Consider the following 10,628-nt stretch of genomic DNA (forward strand, 5'->3'; position numbering starts at 1 on the left):
CACTTCATGCATAAAATTTGGACTACATCATAATCACGGATATACAGTACACCGAATGAGTTTGCTTATGCAGTTTGTTTGCAGTAGTCATGGACGGTACACTGTGAGTGTTGCACTAGTAGGCGACAGTGCAGCCAAGAGAAAACGCTATAAATTAGTTCAATCTAGATGTCGCTGTTCCACAACATCGTTCTCGTAGTTTGCATGGTATCAATTTTACATGAAGAATGCTCTGTTCTTCATGCAGTTTTAATGACAATTTACGTCTTCTTGTTACTATCAAAGCATAATGTCAAATCATGCATGATGTTTGTTCGCGTCGCACACTCCAACGTGCCGAACACGTTCGCGTCATCGAAACTAATATGGCGACTAGATGTTCACGTCGCGTTAGAGCATACTCCATGAATCAATTAAGAGCACACTCCATTTGCCTCATCTCAGAAGGTGGTATGATTGAAGCATGTTACGCACGTGTGTATAATGGTTAAAAACATATTGTATCAAAAAAAATATTTCAGATTAATTTTGTATAAAAACGCATTTAATAATAAATGCGTTTTTGATATAAATATAAAAATATAACAAAATAATATTAATAAAATAAAATAAATAAAATAATAATAAAATAAATAAATAAAATAAAAAAAATTAAAAAATAAAATAATATTAATATAATACAATATGATATATATAATAACATAATATATAATATAAAAATATAACTTTTATATTTATTAAAAGCGCATTTATTTTTTATAAAAACGCTTTTCAAATAATCGAGGTAACACAAAATACCTGAAATGAAACAGGGCACATGTCCGACCTGTTCATGTGATCTCACGAATTAAGTTAGATGACATGCTCACTTGTCCTAAATCCGTTTGTGTCACTGAACATTGGAGCACATGAATGCAACTGCTCCAACTGCCACTTTATTTTTGATCCAAGTACTCTTTGGGTTAATTTGGAGCATGCAACGCGAACAAACCTAAAGAATATCTATTCTTTGATTATTGTGTGATTGTATGTAAATGTATATGAGAGAGATTTTGTCATTCGAACGCCGCTACCGAGCATCACCAATACCAATTCAGAAACCCAAGTATCATAGCTTTTGTACACTAACCAATAAGCTTACAACTCCTAATGTGTTCATTGATTATCGCATTCATTTTGCCGCACGGCAAGCGTTTCCGCGTCCAGTGTGCAGAAGCCATCAATCATGAAACTTTATCCCTAGGATGAAAAGTGAAAAATGAAAAATTTCTCCATTAATTTCAATGATAAAATTTTCACTTTCACTTTCCATCCACTTCATGATTGATATCCTGATTTTGATCACATTTTTCAAAAGCTAATTTGGTCTCCTGTTTTTTATCTTCCTTAGAATTAACTGTCAACCATAATTGGTCAATTCTATTAAACAGCAAATGCGATTGATTAATTGGTTAAGTTAACTGGCATTGGTGAAACCGGTCCTAAAGTCTAACAGAAGACCCAATCGCCGCTGTTCTAGAGTTAAAGGATTTCGTAAGTTTACTATTTATAATATGTCTGCAAAAAAAATTTAATTTTTATATTCTATTTAAAATTGTTCGAAGAGTTCATTAACATATGAAAATTAAACAATTTGTTTCTTTCATGTCAATATTTAGTATATCTAGTAATAAATTAGTGTATATATCTAGTAATAAATATCTACTAATGTATAGATGTATTTCTAATATGAATACATAACAATTAAAGAAAGTTGATAAAAATAAATATATAAAGAATAAAGAATTTTGTGAGATATATATTTATAAAAGTCATTTTATATTCAAATATAGTATATACACGTGTGTGTGTGTGTGTATGTGTGTGTGTGTGTGTGTGTGTGTAATTTGCAAACATAGCTATAGATAGTAAGAACATAAAAAAATCTTCGTACCTTTTTCCTAATATATTTGTATAGCGTCGAGATTTCCATAGTAAATTTTGTATTTCGAGAGGTCATAATCGAAACTTGCTGGAAGATCTTATAAATAATTTTTGAGGAATTTAACAAAGTAAATATACATTAAAATGCATTAGCGATACAGGCGCGCAAAATTTCGTAGAGCATTTGTGACGGCTTTCGGTGTTTCTGACCTAAATATTATGAAAAATAAAACGACATAAATCAATTAAGTTCTGAATTGCTAAAAAAATTCATAATAATTTAAATAGATATTAAACCAATCGTTTATATATTATAATTATAATTTATAAACAAATATATAAATTTAAATTTTTTGTAAAAATTACTATGAATTTTTCCTATCTAATATTTATATTTGCACTGATATAAAATTATATATTATATACCTTGTAATTATACAGTGAAATTCAAGTAGTTGCTCGGGTGTTGCTGTAAGAGCTCCGCCTGCATTTTGCGATGGCATTGTCTTAATAGCTTCTTCTAACCATTTTGACATGAGCTGATAGAAAATATGATTTCTTCATGTAAAATGCAAAACATACAGGATAAAAATTATAACAAAATACGTACATCTGCATTTCGGGTAAGTTCTATAATAACATCCGCCACATCAGATAACATGTAAGAAGACAATTCAAACACTGAAGCATGTAATAACTTTATGACTAATGTTTGGCCTTTTTCTTTCAATATATTTTGTACCAGTTGTCGTCGTATCGTGTAGTCTGATCGGTCCTACAAAAAAAAAAAAAAAAAAAAAAAAAAAAAAAATAGAATCTATTGGAACTAATCTATGTGAATTACACATTAGAGATTTTATTTCAATATTCATTTAAAAAGTTCACAAAGAATTACCTTATAACTGCGACCGCTATGTAAAAGATCATAAAAGAATTTCATTACTGAACTATTAGCGTCCCTATGATCCAAACTGCAAGCCATTATAGCACAATCTACAATGCTCCCAATAGCAAGAGAACATAATAAAGGAATAGGAGCTCTTTGAAGAAACCTTTTATTTAAAAAGAATGAAACATCAGACAAAATTTCAATAAAAGATAGTATTAATCATCACAATACCTGGCACAGAGCCTGAATAGATCATCTACTGTATCAGGATGATTTTTTAAGCCATCCTCTGGTTCAAGAATTTCAAAAGTGGGACCGATAAAAGCTTGTAACATATTTAATAGTACACATTCTGAGTCGGTTGCATACTCGTCCACCAATATAGAACCAAGATACAAGAAACAACTATGTTTATGTACCGTATATAACCGTACGATCTATGAAAAAAGAAAACAAGAAGTATGTATTTATTAAGTGCATTAATAATAATATAGTTAGGATATTAGATATCGTATTATAATCTTAGTCATTACTTGTGTTACAATCGGCTCAAGCAATTGGGTAGAATGTTTGCCCACACAGCGTACCGCAAAACGTATGCATCGGCAACATCTTTCCATGACTCTGACATCTTGTTGATATGTTTCACATACATTGGACAATACAGGCCAACACATCTATAAATATACATAATAGATGTTATTACATGTAAAGAATTTCGCTTCTAAATTTTTGGCAACACTCACTTCAGTGAGTACGCTTTCACAAGGATGAGGTTTATTAGGATCGTCGATTTGAGGATTAGTATGTTTAAATATAGCAGCTAATCTATCCAGCCATATTACAGGATCAGTCTTTGTTCCTCTCTCGATTTGACGTCTATTTGACAGAAGTGTCCATAGAGAACTTGCTTGAAAGCGGCACAATTCTGTTATTGCCGGAATAATTTCCTCGTGTGATAATTTCGCCAAAATGATCGATACTCCTGCAGTAACAATTACCACTTTTCATTCAATTTACCATAAAATAATTAATCAATATATAATAAGATCATGTATAATATATTCCGTAATTGCGTATACTTTGTAATATAGTGTATAAAATTTTATCCCACCTTTTAATAGGCCAATAGCTGCGTCATTACTAATAGCAAAATTGTCAAGAGAACGTGCTATTTGCAAAAGTCCAGAGAAATGCGTTGTCATGTGCAATGGACAAGCTGTACATATACTTAATAATGCGCCCGAAGCAGCACTTCCTAGACCCCTTTGATTTAAACAGTATAAGAGGAAATTTAAAACACGTTCTGAAATAATAAAATATATATGAATGCCATTGAAATATCCGAACATAACAAGTATTTATCAAAGTCTTACCTAATAATTGTGGATGCCTATCTAGCCATTCACATAGCTCGCCTAAGAGAAGAATACTAGTATAGCGTACGGCTATATGAGTGTTTTCCGGCAAATTAAGAATATCTTGTACCACTCTCGGAACCACATCATTTTCTTCTCTGTTTTAAGACAACACTATTATATTTAATTTTTAGATATCTCCTAACAAATATAAAAAGAACGTACGGTAAAATGTTTTTTGCCACCGCCTGCATTATAAAAAGTGCAGCTTCGGTTGAGTCCCAAGTAGGTGTATGTATAGGTTGACCTTGCGGGCCAGGTCCTCCGGTCAGTGATGAAAACATTTGTCGGAAACAGTGACTACTTCCAACTACAAACACTACATCTTTTATCAAATCCGATACGCGATTTCGGAAATCAGCGAATTCTTCTCCTCCTCCTCCTTCTTCGACGAGACCCAACTGGTAATCAATACATAATTCTGATATAATTATCTATTTTATTTCAGGTACAATATTATTTAATAAAATTTTGATAGTAAATATACTGACATGGTCTGGTTCCATTTGACAATGCCTACAGAGAGCACTGATCAATCTCTCAATACGAGGTCGAAATACGGCATTAAGATCATCGCTATTTTTTTGATAAAGAACTTCTGATAATCGATACCACAGGTTAAAAGTTATCTGTGCAACCTTAATAAAAGTTTAATAAAATATTATTCAATCAGTGATACTTAATTTATAATTTTTAACATATATATAATAAAATATCGACATATATACAGGGTATCCAGTAACTCTTGTGACAATCCTCGTATATAAGTGAACTAAACTTGAATCCTGTATCATTTTGAAATTTTTACAATAGTTAATGAAATATTAATTACTAAAGATTGTTGAATAAGGACACATAACTGCTTTATTGATTACAAATGCATGCCCAGCGGTCATGATCACTAGGCTATTATGGGAAGTTTATAAGAATAGAATTTTATTCACTTTAGCATATTTACAAGCCAAGAAGGGGACTTGGTTTACAATTTTTCCTTAACTCATTCATTCATCCGTATCTTTCGTTCACTTCTCATTTATCCTTTCTATTTCCTATTACTTTATTTGTCCTACAATATTTATCTTTTAAAATCACAGCCTTTGTTTATCTCTTATATTTCTTTCTTTATTGTCTTAATTGCTCTTTTTAACTCACTCTCTACTTACCCTAGCTTAACTTACTAATCTCGACTTAAACTCGGCCTACATTACTTTTCTTCTTTTTTACTTAAGCCTAAACTTCTAATATCATTCTATTTCTTAATCTTTCTTTCATCACTATTTTTAGTTCTTGTTCCTTCCTCTCCTCTCGTTTTTCCTTTTCTTTTCTCTTTATCTTTTTAAATTTTTTTCTTAATACTTTTCCTTTTGTTTCGTTTAGATCTTCTTCTCCCCATAATTTCTTTAATATTTCCTATTTATCTATTCCTAACTCCTCAAATCTTATTCTCACCTCTTTACATTTTTTCATATAGTGTTCTATATTATCTACACCACCCGTTCTACAAAAAAACACCTCTTTTTCTCTCTTAATCAATATTTATTTTTCTCCTCTAAATTTCCGCATTTCAATTTGATTAATGTTCTCACTTCATCTCTTCTCTTCGTTTCGAAGTTTTCGCTCTTTAGACAATTCAATATCCTACCATCAATAACTATCTTTTTGTGTTTCTTGCTACATCTTATCTTCTCAATTCTTTCCCTTTCTCATTGCCTCTGTATATCCCTTTCTTTTTTAATTAAAGTCTTTTCTAAGCTTTCCTGTCTGTTACTTCTTACTTCTCCACCACTTACTTTTCCGGATTCTATTCCCCACAGCCGTTTCTATTACAATCTCTCTTTCTCTCTCTTTCTTTACCATATATCATCCCAATCGAACTTTTGCTTTTTCTTCCAACATCTCGTAAAGATTTCCTACATTACCCATTTTAGTCCTTTCTTCATATTTTCTTACCCTTGTTTCTCATTCTATCCTCAGTTTATCCACATTACCAATTCCCTCATAATTAAGTACCTCGGCGTGCAAAAGTCTAAATTAAAAATCCACCTCACATATTTTAACATTTCTAATTCTTCCTTTTTCTTCTAATTCTTTATCTCAACCCCACACTCTGCATCAGAAAAATATCCATCTTCTTTTAAAATTGTTCTTACATTCTTTCCTTTAGATCTCATACTTTCCTTGCCATCATTTTACCTTTCCTATTTATAGCCTTATATAAATTGATATTATAGCCTTGTCTCTTATATAATCATCCCTCCTGTCTAAATTCTAGGTATGTAAATTCCTTCCATTTCCTTATTCTCCCAATTCCATTTTTCTTTCCTTTGTCTCCCTGTCCCATAACTACACATAATTTTCATCTTCTCCAACATAACTCTAATTTCCTCTCTCTTAAAAATCTTCTAAAGTGCTCATCATATCCTATAATGTCTCCTTATTATTAGTCACCAATATTACATTATCTACATGCTAATGCTCACATCCTTTCCCTATCTATTCCTGCATCCTCTATTCTTTTTTCTTTTAAATCGTCATCCGCAATATAAAAGGAGTGGATTCATTACACAGTCTTGTCTTACTCTTTTCTTTCTGTCCTGAAGTTTTTCGTATATTCTTGCTTCGTTCTTATCCTCATCTCCATCTCAGTGCATATCTTCTCTATCTTTTTTACCAGATATTCACTCCTTTATTTCTTAAAATCTCTCATAGTTTGTCCCTATTTACCTTATCAAATATCGCTTTTAAGTCTGTGAACATTAAAGATACTTTTTCCCTGCCTTCTATCTGCTTTCTTTTCCTCTGTAATAAGTGCATCAGTATGAAAATATTATCGATCGTCGATCTTCCTCTTCTCAAAATCCTGTTTGTCCAGTAGCATACCTTATGTTTCCATCTTTCTTTTCAATCTATTCCTTATCACCTCTACATAAATTTTATATACTATATATGATATTCCTCTATAATTTGTTATCTTTTCTTCGTCTCCTTTCTTATATAGCGACACAATTATATTTTCCTCCCAATCCTGTGGCATTGTACTTTCTCTTCTGCAATAGGCACGCTAACTTTAATCTCAATTCTTCTTCTGCATATATCCAAGCTTTTATTGGTATTCCGTCAATACCCGCTGTCTTCCTCCTCTTTAATTTTTTTAGCACCCTATTTATTTCCTCAACCTTTAATTCCTTTTCTTCTATCTCCGTCTATACCATTATAACTTATTATCTGTTCTGTAGTGTATTTATTCTTCTTGGTGCCCTCTTTAAAATATTTTCTCCATTCTCCTTTTCTTATATTATTCTGCTTCTATATTCTTCTACCTCTCTTATTTATATACTTCCACATGTCTTCCTCCCTCTTCAATTTTTTCAGTTTCTTTTCTTCTTCTTTTTTTTGTTTCTTCTCTAATAACACTCTGAATTCCCTTCTCTTTTCCCAGTATTTTTCCTTCATCTCTTTACCTATTTTTCTTACCTCCTACACACTCTGTGGAGAGTTTACAAGTAGCAATAGTTACATGAATGAGCAGCAAAAGAAAACAAACTCGTGAACTAAGCAATTATTGGATTATCTGGAAAGTTCGCAAAAGATTTAAATTTAATAAATGTATACTAAAATTTAAATCTTCTGCGTTTCAATTTTCCTTCAAAATCGGCACGAACTTTCCGGACAACTCAATACAATTGTTGGGCTTATCGCGAACTTCATATGATCAAACAAATACTCACTTATTCAACGATCTTTAATAATTAATTTCTCCTTAATTATTTCGAAAATTACAAAATTACAAGACTTTTCGATTCAATTTACACATTTTCCACTTACACATGAGCGTTGTCATAAGAGTTATTGGATTCTATATATTTCAAATACCTCATAATCATGATGACCGACACACTTAAGAACAAGATCCAAAATTTGTATAGCATAATGCTGCTTTCCATCTTCACTACCTTCAGTACCTGTCACCATAATATCTAGAAATGTCTCAGCTAGTTCCGTAAATATTCGACAATAATTTATAGACCTGTAATATATTTAATGAATAGATTTATGCTATAAACATATTTAGGTAAATTAAATAATTTACTTTTCCATGTCCTCATATGCAACAGATAAGTGATATGGCTGTTCTAAATTCATTACACTTGTGAAAAGACACAATTGTAATTGTTGCAACTGCACGCTTATTTCATTATCACTATCACGATTAGTATTGCTATCTTCTCCTAACGCTTGCAAAATTACGCAGATACAATCGGTAGCCGTTTCGTGTAGTTGTGAAACAGACTGGTTGCTGAGTACCTGAAAAATAAAATTATTATATAATAAAAACGAATAGAAAACAATTATTTTTCTGAAAATATTTTATCAATTCCAAGAACTTACTTCCAAGGCATACATAAATACATCGCTCGAGGGTACAGATTTAAGCGGTATTGCATGAATAGTTATCCAGCTGGTAAAACATCGCAAAATAGTAACTTGGATTTGTAAATTATCACCGCTGTTTTTTAGGCACATTTTCTGCAATTACATTATATATGAAATATCAATGTTGAAATAAAATGTGTGTGTATGTGTGTGTAAGTATTTATAAATATAGTTTTATATGTATCAAAATATACATGACTAAAATAAAATAATAAATTTCAGAGTTGAGCTTCCCACACCAAACAAAAAAGTTCATGTAAATATATGTTCGCAAATCCATTATTACTAAGATATAACTCAAATTGTTTATGTATTATGGCCCCCACGATCTCCCGATCTAACTTTTAATTTGTATCTATGAGGATTAAAGTCCTTAGTCTATGAAATTTCAATAGTCAATAAAGATATGCTACACATCTTTAATGCTTATATATACTGGATATATACTGGAATTGCCCCGGGATCTTTGAGTGTGACAGTTCAAGTGTGTATTGAATCAAATGGGAGATACTTTGAACATTTGCTATAATTAAAAATTCAAAATAAATCTTACTTTTTTTTCCCATTAATAGATATTTTAAGCTATATATCAGTAAGAATGAGTTTGTGAATACATGTTCATACATAAACTATTTTTCATGTTTTGGTGTGGAGAGTTCGGCCTCGAAGTTTGTTACCTTATATTAATTGCTCTCTGTATATTATATATAATTAAATTTAATAAATAATTTTTTAAATATCTTCAAAATTATTTGTAAAAAATGTTATTGACGTAAATAATTGTAAATAATTTAAAAATTTTTGTATTAAAATCTTTTTATATTCCAAATAGTTTTTGATATATTGAAAAAAGCTGAAAATTACTTTACATATAAGAGATAATTTTATCTCTTAGAATCATTTGCCACTGTTATTTTTTAAATTTGTTCATTTATGTAAGTTTCTTAAACAACAAAGTTTCTTAAAATCAGAATTTGACACTTAGCAGGATTCCCTTAAGTTAAGTTTTTGATTTATGTAACTTTTTTTAACGCAGCTAATTTTATAAGTTCATCTACATTAATTTTAATTCAGAAAAAACTAACTTATCCACAACTATGGATATTATACATACCAGAAATTCTGTCACAGTATCTGCATTTGCATTAAGTTCATGCACTATATGTTCCCTATGATTATCACCCAGCCTAAACAAAAATAAAATAAATTTATTTTTTTATCATTTTATGATATCAAATAAGCAAGATAATGTTATACTATACCTAAGTGATCTCGAATTTACTTCTTCTGGAAGTACTGTCATTATTTCAAGCAATGGCCAAAGGTTTGCAGCATTTCCTCCAAACCTATTAATTAAATCTACAACTGGTTTCTGCCAAGAAGACATTTGTAAGGCCAAATCTGCTAAAGCTAAGCATAACTGTAAGTATGAAGAGTTAACAACATTAATGAAGATTAATTTACAGAATAAGTAGAATTACAAAAATCTTTTATAATTATATCTTAATCTTAAATATATAAAAGTAGTTTTTCATGAATGAATATAAATACCTGAGTAACAATGGCAGAATTAGTATGTTCATTGATTTGTGATATATGTTCCATTAACGAATCTCGTAATGAAGTATGCGCTTCTTGCGGTAACTCATGGAAGGAGAGCTGGATCTTGGTACGCATTGTTTGTGCAGCAAAATAACAAGATTCTATATTTCGTCTTTGATGTAACATTTCATCAGCTATTTGCCATGCAAATATCTATAAACGTATACACATAAACAAACAAAATAATGATTTCTCTATAATAAAGTTTAAAATATGACAAAAAATAATTTGTTCTACTAACACAAAGTGTTGTCTATTATAATTATTAATCAAATAAATAACAAAAAGACATATATATATATATATATATATATATATATATCTTTTATTAAAATTTGCAGGATATGGTGCTAGAATCTGTT

General features: G+C 30.5%; 1 protein-coding gene across 2 annotated transcripts in view; it reads right to left on the bottom strand.

Moving 5' to 3' along the window:
- Positions 1 to 1,851: 1,851 nt before the first annotated feature.
- The window catches only part of LOC108693061 (transportin-3), a 10,032-nt gene continuing 1,255 nt past the window's right edge, over positions 1,852 to 10,628 (bottom strand). Inside the window, exons 2-18 of one of the 2 annotated variants that reach the window (XM_018201731.1) lie at positions 10,216 to 10,419; positions 9,927 to 10,084; positions 9,779 to 9,851; positions 8,620 to 8,757; positions 8,321 to 8,535; positions 8,104 to 8,257; positions 4,722 to 4,868; positions 4,396 to 4,631; positions 4,189 to 4,328; positions 3,927 to 4,118; positions 3,658 to 3,797; positions 3,346 to 3,489; positions 3,044 to 3,249; positions 2,819 to 2,975; positions 2,534 to 2,698; positions 2,350 to 2,462; positions 1,852 to 2,133 (exon numbers count right to left, since the gene is read on the bottom strand). In XM_018201731.1, coding sequence (XP_018057220.1) covers positions 2,073 to 2,133; positions 2,350 to 2,462; positions 2,534 to 2,698; positions 2,819 to 2,975; positions 3,044 to 3,249; positions 3,346 to 3,489; positions 3,658 to 3,797; positions 3,927 to 4,118; positions 4,189 to 4,328; positions 4,396 to 4,631; positions 4,722 to 4,868; positions 8,104 to 8,257; positions 8,321 to 8,535; positions 8,620 to 8,757; positions 9,779 to 9,851; positions 9,927 to 10,084; positions 10,216 to 10,419 — 2,643 coding nt within the window. In that variant the 3' untranslated portion in view covers positions 1,852 to 2,072. Of the gene's footprint in view, positions 2,134 to 2,349; positions 2,463 to 2,533; positions 2,699 to 2,818; positions 2,976 to 3,043; positions 3,250 to 3,345; positions 3,490 to 3,558; positions 3,798 to 3,926; positions 4,119 to 4,188; positions 4,329 to 4,395; positions 4,632 to 4,721; positions 4,869 to 8,103; positions 8,258 to 8,320; positions 8,536 to 8,619; positions 8,758 to 9,778; positions 9,852 to 9,926; positions 10,085 to 10,215; positions 10,420 to 10,628 lie in introns of both variants that reach the window. The other variant, XM_018201730.1, reaches the window with a different exon arrangement.

The sequence above is a fragment of the Atta colombica genome, unplaced genomic scaffold (assembly GCF_001594045.1).
Source record: "Atta colombica isolate Treedump-2 unplaced genomic scaffold, Acol1.0 scaffold87, whole genome shotgun sequence".
Classification (NCBI taxonomy): Eukaryota; Metazoa; Arthropoda; class Insecta; order Hymenoptera; family Formicidae; genus Atta; species Atta colombica.